Here is a 16,482-nt window from a genome sequence, read left to right as displayed (position 1 = left end):
TATCTTTTTCAACTTTGCCATTAATTATTCTAGAATTAAGAGACACGTAAATAGATAAAGATTAAAGAATTAACAAGAAGTATATTAGTCAAATAATGCTCTTAATTAATATTTTTTTAAGAATTGTACAAAACCTTATAATGACAACTAAAAAGAGGCGATGGGAGTATAAAAAATGGATTTTTTTTTTCTTTTACTTTTTTTGGGATCAAGATTCTTTTACTATCCAGTTTATTTACTTATTGTAACAGATAACCTGTGAACTAAGATTTAACATCGATAACAACTCTTTTCACTAGTTTTCAAGTACTAATGCAACCTAAACTTGTACAAAGGAAGAAAAAAAACCTTGTAAAAAATCTAACAACAACCCATTCTACTATTTATAGTTCAGTACGTTGTTGATGAATCATATTAGCAAAATTGTTAACCAAAGTTAGGGCGTTGATAATCTTTTCCTTAAAAATTGTCACAAATGTACATTTTGTATCCGTCAAGGGTACTGCAAGTGAGTTCTTCAACATTGGCCAATGCTGCACTCATCGACGCTTGAATAACGTTACTCATCCAAAATTCCAATGACGCATAGTCTTTATATTGATCATCATTAATTAGTTTTTTCATCTGTCTAAGCGCTTGATGTAACATATGCAAACCTCATTCATATGTGTGGGATAAGTGTTGGCCATGCAAAAACCATTCATGAATGTATGACATGTGTCTTTGTTGTGCATCAACACGTGTTATGCATGTTGAACAAGTGTCACGTTTTTCAACTGCTTAATCATGTATTGCCACCTCTAAATTATGAAATAAGAATTTAATTCTCCACTTTTCATCAAAATAAAAAAAAAACCCACTTATTTATCTTTAAATTTACCTCAAAATTTTACTCCCTACGTTCCTATTTATTTGTCAAATATTTTCTAATTTAATTTTCTTTTTTACTTGCTAATTTTGACAAATCAAGAAAAGACAATTGTTTTCTTCCTATCATGATAATTGATACCCTCAATTTATTAACATTGAGTTAATATTTTTAAAATAATATAGTGAGTAAATATGTTTAAAACTCTATCAATTAATAGAGGTGAAATGGTAAACTCACTATACTAATTATTACTCTCTCAATTTCATATTAAGTGAATTTTTAAGAGATTTTTTATTGTTCAAAATAATTAAATTGTTCAAAGTTCAAGATAGGTGTTTGATTTTTTTTTTCATATTTGCCCTTTCATTTATTGAAGTTTTATATTTTCTAGGAGATAAATCACACTACTTACAAAGTTATATTTATAATTTTACAAAAAGCGATAATGGAAAGTATAGTTCAAATTATATCATTGAATATTTTTTTTAATATGTGTGCATTGCCTCACAAATTCACTTAATATGAAATGAAGAGAGTATTTTTTTAATAAGTGTATCAAATCAAAATTTGATAAATAATAATAAAAAAGGAGTTACATAAAGTAACCAATAAAAAGGACCGGAGGTAGTTACATACAGCAACTCCAAAATCTTCCTAAATTTACTCATTAACACTTTTTCATTTAATTAATTATACATTGACTAGACAGTCTCTCTTGGGAATTGCAACAGTATTTGACCAGTAAATAAATTAATTAAAGGTTATACCTACAACGTCTTGCATGGAATATTGCTACAAATCTTTTTCTTTCACAACTTTTAAGCACTCAATTATTTCTAGATTTTAATCTTGGTCCTTATAATATCTGATTAACTATATGAACACTTTAGTTAATTAAAATGTATATTCTAAAATTTTCTTATAAATATTCATAAAATTATTATATTTATTGATTGTTTCACTATTTAATTATCTATATATTATAATAAATGATATTATTATTTTATATTTGTGGTAAAACAATTCTAAAAATTATACAAATATAACGTACTTCTTACCTAAAAGGAACAAAGATATAATAAATTGAACATTAAATATTTTTGACGGAATATATTAATAATTCTTTTAACGTAGGTACAATTAATTGAACATTTAATATATTAAACATAATATATATTGACAACTCTTTCAACTTTTCATTCTATTTTATTTGAACAGTCGAATTATGATTTGATTTAATTAAATATTTAAACATATTAAATAATATAATATATACTTGAGAATATTTGTAAATTTTGTTTCAAAATTCAAATCTAAAATATCTAACAATAATATTATATCATATAATTAGATGGTTAATTGAAATAAATCTTAGTTCAAAGGTCTAAAATGAAATTTACTTACGAGTAGAAATATCACAAGGATCGGAATCGAATATATCAATAATTGAGGGACGAAAAATGATACAGTTGTTAAATAATGAAAAAGTTTCCTCTGTAAAAGCAAAACCGGGGGGGGGGGGGGGGGCTTCTCGTCAAGTGTTGAAGCGTTAAACTCCAAATATGGGAATCTTTCTTCTGCTTTAAACCCCCCACAAGAATCTTTTCTTCATCAATTTTCTCTAACATCTCGGTATGTATATCTTCTACTTTCTTGTTTTACTTTGTAAACAGAAAAAAAAACTTAATTTTTGGTTTTTGAATTAGCTGAAATGGCGGATTTTTGCCCCAAATTCTTAATGTTTTGTTGTTTTGGGTAATGTAGGATATCTGATATAGCTCAAAGTTGATTGTCTCTTTGATCACCGGAAAATTTCAGGTAAGTTATATGGTTTTGAATTTTTTTGTGGTGTTTTCTTACTTGTAATCAGTAATGAAAATCGAAAAGACCTCATTTTTGTTTGCATGGAATTTATTGGGTGCAATTGAAGTTTTTATTTCAAAATTGATAGGCGAAAAACGTGACCTAGCTAGTCCCCAGTTGCAGAAGTTGACTCTAGAGAGGAATAAAATGCACTAAAGTTCTTGTTGAATGTTGTGTCTGCCATTTGATTTAGACTTGTATTGTATGAATTGCATATTTCTTGTATTGTTTGGAAAAATGAGAAAAGTACCTTTTTGCAAAGAAGGGAGAAGGGGAAGGCACCTAGTGTACATTCTTATGCATTTCTTGAGTTGTTTTTGCAACTAATATGTTATGGATTTAAGAAATGATATATGTTAAAAGTTAAAACGAAACAGCAAAAAGACCTATACTTTACTTGAATCAACTTTCTCCAAAGCATCTGTGCTTTGTTTAAGTGTCTCCATAACCATTTCATAATTAAACTCTGATTATGGAGCTTCGAATTTCTTACTCCACTATCACTTGACCCCACTTGTGGGATTACATTGGGTATGTTGTCGTCGTTGTTGTTGATGTTATTGTATTCCACCTTGTTACTTATTTGGATTTTAGCATAACTGTTTTCCACTTGATCAGTTGGATCTTTTCTCATTGTTGCCTTTCCATGAAAAAGTTTCTTCTAATCTAATCCAACTTCTTGATCACCTATTTCTCTTCTTGCACTTTTTTCAATTACCTCCTACCAATTCATTTGTGATGTGCAACTACTAACCAGGGGCATTCCCAAATTTGGGTCGTAGGAGTACTAACTTGACCCAGATTTTCTACAAACTCATGTAGATTCTGTACATTCAAGGGATACATGCAGCTCTTTATCAAGTTAATACCTAGTCCTGACACCATCTTAAAAACCAGTAGAATCACCATATACAGGTAGGTATGATTTTCAAGTCTTCTTCAGGCCTTGAATAGTCCCTTTCTAGTTCCAGCATTAGAAAATCAGCAGCTGTTTTTGGCATAGACCACTATGATTCCATTAAATTTAGGAATACCTGCCAAATTTGTGTATTTATAGAGCAATGTAAGAAAGATGATTAACTTAATCTGCTTCTATTCCGCACATGTAGCATCTATTGACTAGTTGTATCCCTCTTCTTATAGTTTATCTTGAGTCAAGCATGCTTCTTTGATGACCAACCACACAAAACACATGACTTTTGTGGTGCCTTATTTTTCCAAATCCTCTTCCATGGGCCAAAAGTAAGCTGATTAGTACATGTGTGGAGCATTTTGTAGCGTGAGTTGACTGTCAATGAATCATCGCCCTGCCTTGTCCAGATTAACTGATCATTACTGTTGTTCAAACCAGAATGTGAAGATAAAGGGTTGAGAAAAACCTTTAATACTTATAACTTCCAAGTCATCAAGGATTTCTTCTGAAGTAGATGTTCCAACTATTATGGTATTTTCCTCCCTGCTTTCTGCTAAAGTGAATTTGGTATCCTGTGTAGATCTTAGAGGATGGGAAATAGATCTCTAAGAGGTGAATGTCCTAGCCAATTGTCATGCCAGAAGATTCTTTTCTTCCATTGCCAACTCTGCTTGCAGTATTCTGAGAAAAGGATGGCCAAAGTGCTCTAATGTTTCTCCAAACACTCACTCCATGCGATGGGGGACCCATCTTTGAAATCCATTGATCGTACTTCATTGTGACAAACTTCCTCCACAAAACATTGTCTTCAATATTGAATCTCCACAACCATTTCATCAAGCTGCTGCTATTTTTTATTTTAGATTCTTGATACCCAAATCTCCTCCTTTTTGTGTGGTGGCAGAGTTCCATTTGACTAGGTTAAAAGTTTACACTATTGGTATCTTCATGTGTTGGTAAAATTATCCGAGTACTCCTCAGCACTATTGGTATCTCTAGAATATTGTAGAGAACACGCGTAGAAAATGAAAAATAATACCCTTAAGTTCTCAAGATAATAACGAGGAGGCAGCCTTAATAAATTTTCTGTATTCTTCTGTTGTGTGGTTGTTGAAGGTGATCGTTGGCTTAGGAAATCCCCTTTGATCATGTTTCACTATGACCTCTCTTCCAAATCTCAGGTTATTAATTATCCCCTCTCCTGAGTAGTTTAAGCTATATATGAGAATCCTGCAACTCCCTCAAGTTCTTCAAGGTGAAATATCATATTTGTAATATTTGGAGAACTTTTACCATATTGATGTATGAGAGTGTGGTTCCTCTATAATCATTGAAACCTATTGGGAAAAAGATCAGAAGTCTTCACATTTATTCAAGGTTGAAATCGTAGGCAAGTAGGAGGTATTAGATGTTTGCATAGAGAAAGCTTGACAATTTTTTGGAGTTGTTTTGAAAACTCCTTCGAATTGTTTTATAGACTTGTTTATAATGATGTGAGTATTATCCAACCACCAATGTTGGTGCCAAAGAGGTATTAGATGTTTGCATAGAGAAAGCTTGACAATTTTTTGGAGTTGTTTTGAAAACTCCTTTGAATTGTTTTATAGACTTGTTTATACTGATGTGAGTATTATCCAACCACCAGTGTGGTTCCTCTATAATCATTGAAACCTATTGGGAAAAAGATCAGAAGTCTTCACATTTATTTAAGGTTGAAATCGTAGGCAAGTAGGAGGTATTAGATGTTTGGTGCCAAAGAGGAATCAGTTGAAAAGAGATCACGCCAGACATAAGATATTTTTCTCTTATTGCCATGTCAAACAAAACCTGTTTGATGAGGGCTTTATTTTAAATTTGGATGAGTTGCAACCTAAGCCGAAATCAAATATGAACTTAAAGATGGCTTTTCAAAGTGTTTTATTGTTAAGCATAGTCATGAAATATTTTGAAATTATGTGGCCTAGGATCCAGATTATAGCATGATGATTATCAAGAGAGAACATAAAGGACATAGTATTAGTCCTTCAATCGTCCTTATTCTTTTTTGGTAGGTAATCAAAAATTCTATGAGAACTTGCCCTAAGCCAGTGTACCAGGTGTAATGATTGAAAATGCAAATTCTCTACTGTATCTAGTATTGCATCTACATCTTGTACAACAATCATTTTGCACCAAAAAGCGAGCAGAAAATATACATCTGATACACTGGCTTAGTGTAGCTTAAGGATATCAAAGTTTCTTCTATTGCCTTAAAAAATTCTGGTGTCTCTTTCAAGCCATACGGTCCACCAAATGGCCTGAGGCATAGTGTTCCAAGTCTTGAGAATTCTTGCATAAACCCCCGTGTTCCAGCACTGCAGCAGCTTTGTAATGGAGTTAGGCATGGTCCGACACATGCTTGAGTTGCCTAAAACTTTCTATCAAGACATGAAAAACTTTTGTTTTTGAGTTTTCTGTGTGAGATTTGATGGGGCTAACTTTTGCTTTGATATTGCTCCGGCCTATGTGGAGACTTAATGGCAGTATTTTATGTTTTCCTCCTTGTGTTATGTAGGGTGCTGAATTATTCTTCTTTCTGAACAATTTGGAGTTCTTTTTAAGGATTACCTTGAGAAATGGTAAATTTATCTCGTTTCTCGATTGTCTAGTAAAGTGCAGTTATCCGATTTACTTCTGGTCTTATATATCAGAAAAGAAAATATATGGTCTCTTTAATCATACTTTTGATAAATGGAGGAAAAGCATCTATCACGATTTTCTAGAAAAGTGCAGTTATCCGATTTACTTCTGGTCTTATATATCCGAAAAGAAAGTATATGGTCTCATTAATCATACTTTTGATAAATGGAGGAAAAGCATCTATACTTTGTTTGTTTGTCTTGTTTCTATTCTGTGCAGGACAAAAATCTTTCTGGAGAAGATAATGATGATATTGATTGGGATACTGAAGATGAACTGGAAATACAAGAAATACAGGATACAGTATTTTCTTCATGCACGGATTTAAGAACTACTGGGCAGCAAGTTGTTTATTGTGATGGGGAGGTAAATGCTTCAACTCTATATTAATGCCTAATGATATTTCTTGTCAAGGAGAAGAGAGTTCATAACATTGCATCTCAACTTGGTCTGTTTTGGTCTTCTCTTACCTGAAGGCGAGCTCGTCATCAGTTGCCTTCCAGTCCAAGTTCATTCAGCAGTTTGTAGTGATGGGATTTCCTGAAGAATCTATTGCAAAAGCAATAGAGAAAAACGGTATTTGAATTTAACAAGTCTTTATACAACTAAAATTTTGATTTTTCAATTATGGTATTTATGTTATTTGACTTGAGACGCAGGAGAAAATTCAGATTTGGTGCTGGATTCTCTTTTGACATTCAAGGTGCGTAATGTTTGTCTCATTGTTTTGCAAACTGCTCATTTTAGATTTTGTAACAGGATGTCTGAGAGAATGAAGAAATTCTTGTTCAATCCACCCCTCCTTTGGAAATCACTTACTCTTCTAATTGGTGCCTATATATGCCACCACTTGCCTAAGATGGTCTAGCAATGAAAGCACGTTTACTTGTTCAGAGTTAATTCTAGATCAATCAAGGTTTTAAATGGAGATGGTGACACCTATTAGTACCCAGTAAGAGATTGTGAGATATGAACGCTGGATTCCTAGGTGTTGACTGTGCGATCAATGATGTCAATAGTTCTTTATCTGCTCTGCACAGTTCTGATAGCAAGCTTGATTTGTGTTAAGAATATGCATGAGTTTTATCTGTCTCCATTGTAATGATGATTTTCTTCCGTCCTTTCATTTTTTGCTCAAGTAATAACCTCTAATACTAGCAAACCCCTCTATCTACACAAAAAGAACAGAATGAAAAAAAAGAAAAATTATAATCTTTGTTTTTACAGGCCATTGATGACTCTCCTGAAGAACAGCCCAGTGTTAGCCCTCTGCTGGAACCCTCCATTAATTCTGATGAAAGCGCTTCTGAATACAATGAGAACATTTTGGATGATGTTTATGAGGAAGATAGTTGGTCTTCTGACTCAGACAACTATATAGTATGTTATCCTCAGCCATACACCATTCTCCATTTCCTTTTCAATGTCTAACTGTGACATAGAAAATAGTGAATGTGGTTTCTCTTTGTTCATAAATATGTTTATTCATTTTTCTAATCAAGCACTTCTTTTAATCTCTGCAACACATTATTTATGTTATTTGACGTCAGTGGTATACTATCTTTGAACACCCATAGATTCTTCTCGTACTAGATTTTATGACTAATATGTGAGGTGGTTTAGTTTTACAAATTTGTGCAGAACTACCAATAAAATTAAGGGTATCTGTGATTTTCAATAGTTATCTTTGACAGTTGTCAGGCTCTTCCAGTTTGAGGACACACAGGATATTTCCTTCTTTTCCTTTTTTGATTTGAGATTTGTGGGGACAGAGAAGTGGTTTGTTTGGATATAATTTCTACAAATGAAGAGATAGTCACATGTAAAGGTAGTGCTGAAAGTTGACGACTGGTTCAATATTATTCTTAGCTGCTCATTATTTTGGGGGCTTAAAGGACATTTTTCTCCATAGATGTATGCATCAACTAATACTTCTTTTTTAGCATTCAAGATATTGCTGCTCCTGAATCCTGTTATTAGTTTTCTGGGCACAATATGTAAGGCTTTTCTAACATTTGTCCTTTTAAAACGTCTGATAGAATTCTGTCAAGCAGTGCTACTTGAATGACGAGGGCAGTTCTTTGTCTGAAAAAGAAAAGATGTTATTATTCCTGGCAAATATGGGATATCCAAAGGAAGAGGCCTCCATAGCAATGGATAGATGTGGTAAGTATATTATTTGTCATCTACATTACTAATGATTTCTAAATCTATTATTTGATTTGACTTTTAGTTTGGCTTTTGATATGTATTAATCATATCAAGGTTCTTTCACTGACCAAAGAAATCTTATTCATGCAAGTTCTGGGTTGATTCTACTAAGTTGAAGTCTGATATTAATGTATTTCGAACAAAATCTGCTTATTGATGCTGCAGCATTCCTGAATACTTTTTTAGAATTGCAACTCCTATTTTTTTTTTAAAATTCATTTCCAGGTAATTAATATCCTCTTCACAACTTTCTAGGTCCCAAAGCATCACTCCCTGAATTGGTAGATTTCATTTGTGCTGCTCAAATGTCAAGAACGGAAGATCCCTATCTGCCAGAAGATGTGAAGGTTAACTTTCCCCTCACAGTATTTTGAAATGGACTCTTGTGAACTAACAAATTATTCAACTTTGTTTGCATTTATAATTGCAAATTAGCATTATCATTTTTTTATAGAATTGAGCCTCCTTCCCATTGTGACAGCCAAACCTGAAGGATATATTGAATGATTGTGGTGGATACAAAAAGAGGAAGATGTACAATGAATTGTGCAAACGGAAAAAGCAAAGGGAGATTTATGGTGAAGAGCCAATCCGATTACCCAAACCAATGATTGGATTTGGAGTTCCTACCGGATCAGTTCCAATAATGGTTCAAAGAATTCTTCCTGAGAAAACCATTGGCCTGCCTTATTTCTATTATGAAAATGTCGCCCTAGCTCCTAAGGGTGTGTGGGACACCATTAAGAGGCATTTGTATGAGATTGAGCCAGAGTTTGTTGACTCAAAGTACTTTTCCGCTACTGCAAGAAAAAGAGGATATCTTCATAATCTGCCGATTGAAAACAGATTTCCTTTGTTTCCACTTCCCCCACGGACCATTCACGAGGCACTTCCCCTATCAAAGAGATGGTGGCCATCTTGGGATACTAGGACAAAGTTAAACTGTTTACAAACAGCCATTGGGAGTGCAAGATTGACTGATAAAATCAGGAAAGCTGTGGAGAAGTATGATGGTGAGCCACCTATGGAAACACAGAAGTATGTTCTTTATCATTGCAAGAAGTGGAATTTGGTCTGGGTAGGGAGAAACAAAGTTGCCCCTTTGGAGCCTGATGAAGTTGAAATGCTATTGGGGTTTCCAAAGAATCACACTAGGGGAGGAGGTATAAGTAGGACTGATCGATACAAGTCACTTGGTAACTCTTTCCAGGTTAGCCTAAACCTTCTTTCTTTTGCTTTTCACTGCATATATTCAAGTCTTATCTTCTTCTCCCTTTACCTTTTTCCCATTAACTCGGGGTTGCAGAATATAGTGAAATGACTCTTTGATTGATTGACGCAATCTCTTTTCTTAGTCAGAGTAATTTTTAACATGATGCTTGTATCAATATTTGTATTAGGTTGACACAGTGGCGTACCACTTATCAGTGTTGAGAGACTTGTTTCCAAATGGAATCAACGTCTTATCACTCTTCTCTGGCATTGGTGGCGCTGAAGTTGCTCTCTACCGTCTCGGTGTTCCACTCAATAATGTGGTTTCAGTTGAAAAGTCCGAAGTGAACAGGAATATTGTGAGAAGCTGGTGGGAGCAAACAAATCAGAGGGGGAATCTCATACATTTTGAGGATGTGCAGCTGCTGAGCAGAGATCGCTTGAAGAAGTTAATAGAATCAATTGGAGGATTTGATTTAGTGATAGGTGGAAGCCCGTGTAACAACCTTGCAGGCAGTAACAGGGTGAGCAGGGATGGGCTTGAAGGCAAAGAGTCTTCTCTATTTTTTGATTATGTTCGGATATTGGATGATGTCAAGTCCCTAATGTCTAGACATAGATGATTTAGATATCCTATTCCTTTTTCTTAACCTTTCCAAGGCTAAGGTTATTCTTTGTAGGGTGAAATCAAACTAGATACTCATTGCAATTCTGCATTGTGCTGGGGTATCTTATTGTATGAAATTTTTGTGGTTGATGGAAGTAATGTGATTGTTTCTGGTCCACTTCATCCTTTCTATTATACAAGCTTGGAAGGTCAACGTGCTTCCTTATGTTTACCAAGTGGACGCCTTCTTGGAGTTCGTGGTTAGGACTTTCACAAGACTAACCTCATTTAATTTGGCGTTTCACGGTCAACGTAATGAAATTTGAACTCATGAATTGGATTACTTTTTCTGTGTATTAGTACATGTTGATTTTCCTAAATATGGTTGACAGTTTCAATTCGCCTGAAATAAGGCAGATTCATCGGAAATGACTTGGTGATCAATACTCAAATATGTTCGTCATGACTAATGTCGTTTATTTTAGCATTTTAGGGTCATTAAACTTCAAATTCATGAATTTCGGTCGATTTTTTTTGATAGGATCCTTCGTGATGAGTTGGGGGAGCATTCGTGAAGCCTAACCAAGTTTCACGATATTTTTGCGCATTTAGGTGCCATTTTATAGGAATAAGACGATTTTCTCAATTTTTTGTATGTGTTAGCCAATGTATATTTTGGTGATATGACCTTCAGTCGATTTTTTTTTAAAAAAACTTTATAGGACCCTTCGTAATGAGTTGGGGAAATAGTACTTGAAGCCTCACCAAGTTTTACGACATTTTTAGGCATTAAGGAGTCATTTAATAGGAATTAGGTGATTTTCATAGTTTTCATGTGTGTTAGCCCATGAATATTTTGGAGATATGACATCGGTCGATTTTTTGAAAAAACTTAATAAAATCCTCCGTAATGAGTTGGGGGAGAAATAGGAGAACCCTCATCAAGTTTCACGATATATTTGGGCATTTAAGAGTCATTTAATAGAAATTATTGTGATTTTGCAATCGCTGGAGATCATTCCGGTAAGGATTGGGAACACAGGTGAATCTTAGTATGACATTTTGCCCTTCGATTAATGGATAGGCCCATAGGGGATCCAGTAAATTATTGATGAAGTAAAGCTTAATTCGGGACAAGCTATCGATTAGAAGCCTAGAGTCGGCAAGAAGGGGATACATTGATCCTTCTCAGGGCATTTGTAGAATAGATAAAGCTGCCTATGAGTGGGACCTACCGTCCGATTTGAAACAATACATTCAGTTTTCACAGATCAATGCTCCGTAAGAATGTAAACGACGCTCCCAGAATATTTCCCGTGGAGGAGGTCCACGTAACAGGGAGTTATCCTATGAGGGGCAACCTATTTCCATCCGGGATCAGCAGATTAAACGGGTTGCGAACTAAGGACATAGCTTCCGTCAAGGTACTGTGGTGGAATAAGAATCGTGAAGCCATAACCTGGAAAGTTAAAGAGGACATGAAACATAGGTGTCCGTACCTATTCCCGATGTCTACAGATAACCCCCAGTCCTGGAACTCGTATATTAATTACTTGGATGAAAATGTATGTTATTCCAGTAGAAAGGAATCTCCCTACAATTTGTATGAAGTCTTAAGGGAAATGTTATTCAACATTCGGGGACGAATGTTCAAAAGGGGGGAAGGATGTTACACCCCGCACTCTCGAGCTCGGAATGTCTTCTTAAGTTCCTTAGACACTATCCTGTGAGCCGGATAAGCTACGACACTATCAAACAACTCGAAGGAAAGAAGATTGTGATACCTCGTGAGAAGGAAGGTTCGAAATAGAGTCATAAAAATCCGGAAAGAGTTGGAGGCTAAGAAATGAGTCGTAGGACTCGATTTACCTACATAAGCCACTAAGTTAAGAGTCTTATACACTTAAGTTTCTTAAGGATATATCAAGCTTACGTAGTACGGATTACATCGGCTCTTAAGATAAGATGAGATTACGAACCCACGGGGGAGAGGAGAAGGCGACACGTGGCAGCAAAATGAGGTGCCACATGTCAGCCTAGGGAAGTGCCACATGGCAGCAGGTGACCCACCTGCTTGGGGTCAAGTAGGTGACCTACCTACTTGGGGGTGGGCCCCACCAAGGACACGTGGCAGCCTTGGAGGCTAAGGGTGGATCCGTGGCCCAATAAGGGCTTGACACGTGTCACCCTTAGGGCCTGACGCGTGTCACTTCCTAAGGAACTATATATATATATATGTGTTAATGACTCTTAAGTCATTTGGAGTCCAAAAAAATCAGCCAAACATAGAGGGAAAATGTGAGAGGAAGAGAGTACTACGGCAACCATGGTTCAAGAAGAATTAAGGTAAGTTCTTCACTTTTCTTCCGTGAATTAATTATCTACGATGTTTTCTAAGTACGTGGATATGTATATATGTGTTTTATGATGTTGATGGAACCAAAACTTCAGCTTTACAATTGGAAATTTGGAAGAAAAAGAAGAGAAAAACGTTAAAGGGGCAAGGAAGGAGGGCTACGGGTTTGGCCCTTTTGGGGTAAGCTTCCGGGTTTCGTTCCGTGAATTAATTATTTGAAGTGTCCCTAAGTTGTATAATGGTATTTAATAACATAAAAGTTCAATTTGAGGCAGCGAAGAAGTAACACAAACAGCCCGCTCAATTTCAGTGCGTTTGGAGAAGTTCCGAGTTGCGCTTTGACAATTTTGGCTAAATTCGGGTAAGGTGAGGTTTCTCCTTTCAATTTGAACTTTATGGTGTTGTTATGGAGTGTATTATACACCTGGTGTGTGGCTGGAAACGTGAAAAAATATAGAAATGCTTGGCGTTGAAGACAATCCAAATTGTAGTCGTTATAGTCGAATTGTCGTCGAAGTAAGGCGTTATTCTTGTGAGTTGCTGCTGCAGGGGTGTGATGTGTTGTTTCAGGGCCTAAATATGTTCTAATGTGGTTTAGGGTGCTTCTGGTTGAAGCCACATGACCCCTCGTTGCGTATAATTAAAGGCGTTATAAAATAAAGGCTAGACGCCCTATTGTGATATCATATTTTTGAATAAGTCGTTCGGAGTTTATGTTGTATATTGTTGGTGTGAATTGCTTAAACATACGCTGCAGGTTGTTGTTGTTTGTTGGATGTAGGTCTTAGGGACCTAATTGGAAATTTGGATAGGGCACATTATAGGGGAAGTGCTGCCCAATTTTCGTCGACACCTTAGCGAATAACAGAACTAGTCGGGGAAACGACTAAGGAAATAGATTCCATTAATACTAAGGTGTAACCTAAGATGCTGGAAAGTTAAGAAGGGTTGATATTCATATTACTTTCATGTTGAATAGGTTCAAAGGACGGCGAGGCAAACAGGATAAGGAATAATTCAGACAAGGTATGTGAAGCTTTCTTTTGGCATATTTTTGGCATAAGTATGTAAAGCCTATCTTGTTTCTTCTTTTGGCATGGCTTCAAGTTAAGTAATGAATGATATGAGATTGAGGGTAAATCTACTCATAAATGCCAAGCGTAATTCACGGTCCTCATTTACTTCTTGATGAAAGCACTCTTATAGTAATTGAACTAGGGCTTCTCAAGCCTTCCATACGTTAGGAAGTGATGAGTATGTAAGGCTATCCTTTCCTTCTCTTTGCATATCCTTGATAGAAGTGCAATATGTATATCTGCGTATGCAAGTGGGGATAATCCCATTCATAAGGCTCCGAGCATACCTCCTGATTCTTATCCACTGCTGAACACTAGGACACCTACGATAGGTGAATTATTATCTCTCAAACTAAGTGATGAGTATGTAAGGCTATCCTTTCCTTCTCTTTGCATATCCTTGATAGAAGTGAAATATGTGTATCTGCGTATGCAAGTGGGGATAATCCCATTCATAAGGCTCCGAGCATACCTCCTGATTCTTATCCACTGCTGAACACTAGGACGCCTACGATAGGTAAATTATTATCTCTCAAACTCCTTTGGGATAGGAAGGGACAAACAAGTGAGGCCTACCCTTTCTTTCTTTTGACATGTCTTAAAGAAACCGATACATGATACGAGCTCTAGAGTAAGTCCATTCTTAAGCTTTGAATACGCTATATGTCTCATATTCACTCCTTGGCAGGAAAACTCTCATCGTAGTTGAGCTACCCTCCCTGAGCCGTCTATATGTCGATTAATAGTGGGACTTAGAGCTCCTATTCCTAAGGACTCTGTGATGAAAGATGTTTATGATTTCCTTAAGCCGGTTGGCATTACCCTAGAATATGTCTATAATTCTTGAGACTTCACTTAATATAGCCCTAGTGGCACTCAAAGGGCACATGAGATGCCTGATCCACGAACGATAGTTCAGTATGATTACCCTAGTGAGTCTCAGATAATGATCTACCTATATATGATGATAACACCGAGTCCCCTAATGGGCCGGGTACGGTATATGATGATATAATTATAACACTGATTCCCCTAATGGGCCGGGTACGGTATATGACACCAAGTCCCCTAATAGGCTGGGTACGGTATATGGTGATATGATTATAACACCGAGTCCCCTAAAGGGCCGGGTACGGTATATGATGATATGATGATAACACCGAGTCCTCTAATGGGCCGGATATGGTATGCGATGATATGATTATAACACCGAGACCCATACTGGGCCGGGTATGGTATGATATGTAATGATAGATAGACAGACATGTGAAAACATAATAATGTAATTGTAACATATGATACGACACCGTATGCGATGACATGGTAACATCGAGTCTCCTAGCGGGCCGGATACAGTATATGAAGATGACATATATGCCCTTATGTTATAAAATGTAGGTATAGTGCCTTATTAACTGTTATACTGGTTCCTGCATCCCTATTTCAGTTGTTCTCTCAGTTATGATGCGTTATGCTTTATATACTTAGTACATATATCGTACTGACCCCCCTTTTTCTTGGGGGGCTGCGTTTTATGCCCGCAGATACAAATGTCCATTCTGGAGATCCGTCATCTTAGGAGTTCCTCTCAGCTATGTCGGAAGTGCTTCACTATTCTGGAGCCTAATTTTTTGATACTGGTCACTTAATATATATGTTTGTACATTCAGGGGTACGGCGGGGGCCTTATCCTGCCATATGTTGCTGTTACTATTCCTAGAGGTCTGTAGACATATGGATGTGGGATGTTTGTGAGTTCGTTTCGATTGTGCCTATATGACATTTCGTGAATATAATTATGTTACAGCGGCCTTGTCGGCTTGCACGCCTTTATGTGCTATGAAACGAGTGAAAGAGGCCACACGTGCATGAAAAAGTTTTAACTCATTGGGGTTTTTGCGAGTAGTATCACCTTGTTCATAGTTCAGTATGACTGCAACTAATAGGTAGGTATACAGGGGTCCAGGTCGGACCTCAGTCGCCTACGGGGGTGGGTCGTGACATCCTAAACCCTTCTAAAGCACCGCCGAGGCTACTGGAGTCATTTCCTAGGTCGTTACGGACGCTACTATGTAAGAATCTAAGAAAATTCAACCCGGACCCCCGGCACCTAAAAAATCCATGGGCTAACACATACGAAAACCTGGCAAAATCGCCTAATTCCTATTTCATTGCCAATAAAATGCTCCTAGACCCCTCTAAAGCGCCTCCGGGGCTACTAGAGTCGTTCCTAGGTCGTTACGGACGCTATAATGGAAGAATTCAAGAAAATTCGACCCGGACCCCTGGCGCCTAAAAAATCTGTGGGCTAACACACACAAAAAACTGGCAAAATCACCTAATTCCTATTGCGTCGCCAATAAAATATTCCTAAACTCTTCTAAAGTGCCGCCGGGGCTACTGAGGTCGTTCCTTAGGACGTTACAAATTCTTCTATGGAATATCCCATGAAAATTTGATCAGGACCCCCGGCACCTAAACAATCCGTGGGCTAACACACGAAAAACTAGCAAAATTGCCTAATTCTTATTGCGTCGCCAATAAAATGTTCCTAAACCCCTCTAAAGCACCGTTGGGGCTACTGAAGTCTTTGCCTAGGTTGTTACAGATTCTACTATGAAAGAATCCAAAAAATTTCGACCCGGACCCCCGGCACCTAAAAAATCCATAGGTTAACACACACGAAAAACTAGC

The 16,482-nt window shown here is 36.5% G+C and overlaps 1 protein-coding gene across 4 annotated transcripts; it reads left to right on the top strand.

Annotated features, from left to right (window-relative positions):
- Positions 1 to 2,404: 2,404 nt before the first annotated feature.
- LOC129876978 (DNA (cytosine-5)-methyltransferase DRM1-like) lies at positions 2,405 to 10,532 on the top strand. 4 transcript variants are annotated; one of them, XM_055952451.1, is made up of 12 exons: positions 2,405 to 2,503; positions 2,636 to 2,689; positions 3,517 to 3,649; positions 6,202 to 6,265; positions 6,546 to 6,692; positions 6,803 to 6,902; positions 6,986 to 7,029; positions 7,554 to 7,706; positions 8,366 to 8,492; positions 8,793 to 8,884; positions 9,019 to 9,747; positions 9,938 to 10,532. In XM_055952451.1, the coding sequence occupies exons 4-12, from the start codon at positions 6,263 to 6,265 to the stop codon at positions 10,370 to 10,372; spliced, it is 1,830 nt and encodes a 609-aa protein (XP_055808426.1). In that variant the 5' UTR covers positions 2,405 to 2,503; positions 2,636 to 2,689; positions 3,517 to 3,649; positions 6,202 to 6,262; the 3' UTR covers positions 10,373 to 10,532. The 4 variants fall into 4 exon arrangements, with proteins under 4 accessions (XP_055808426.1, XP_055808425.1, XP_055808428.1 ...); XM_055952450.1 differs by lacking the exon at positions 3,517 to 3,649; XM_055952453.1 differs by lacking the exon at positions 6,202 to 6,265.
- Positions 10,533 to 16,482: the final 5,950 nt, after the last annotated feature.

Source organism: Solanum dulcamara, chromosome 12 (assembly GCF_947179165.1).
Source record: "Solanum dulcamara chromosome 12, daSolDulc1.2, whole genome shotgun sequence".
Classification (NCBI taxonomy): Eukaryota; Viridiplantae; Streptophyta; class Magnoliopsida; order Solanales; family Solanaceae; genus Solanum; species Solanum dulcamara.
The sequence above is the reverse complement of the archived record's forward strand: the minus strand, read 5'-3'. Positions and strand labels throughout refer to the sequence as shown.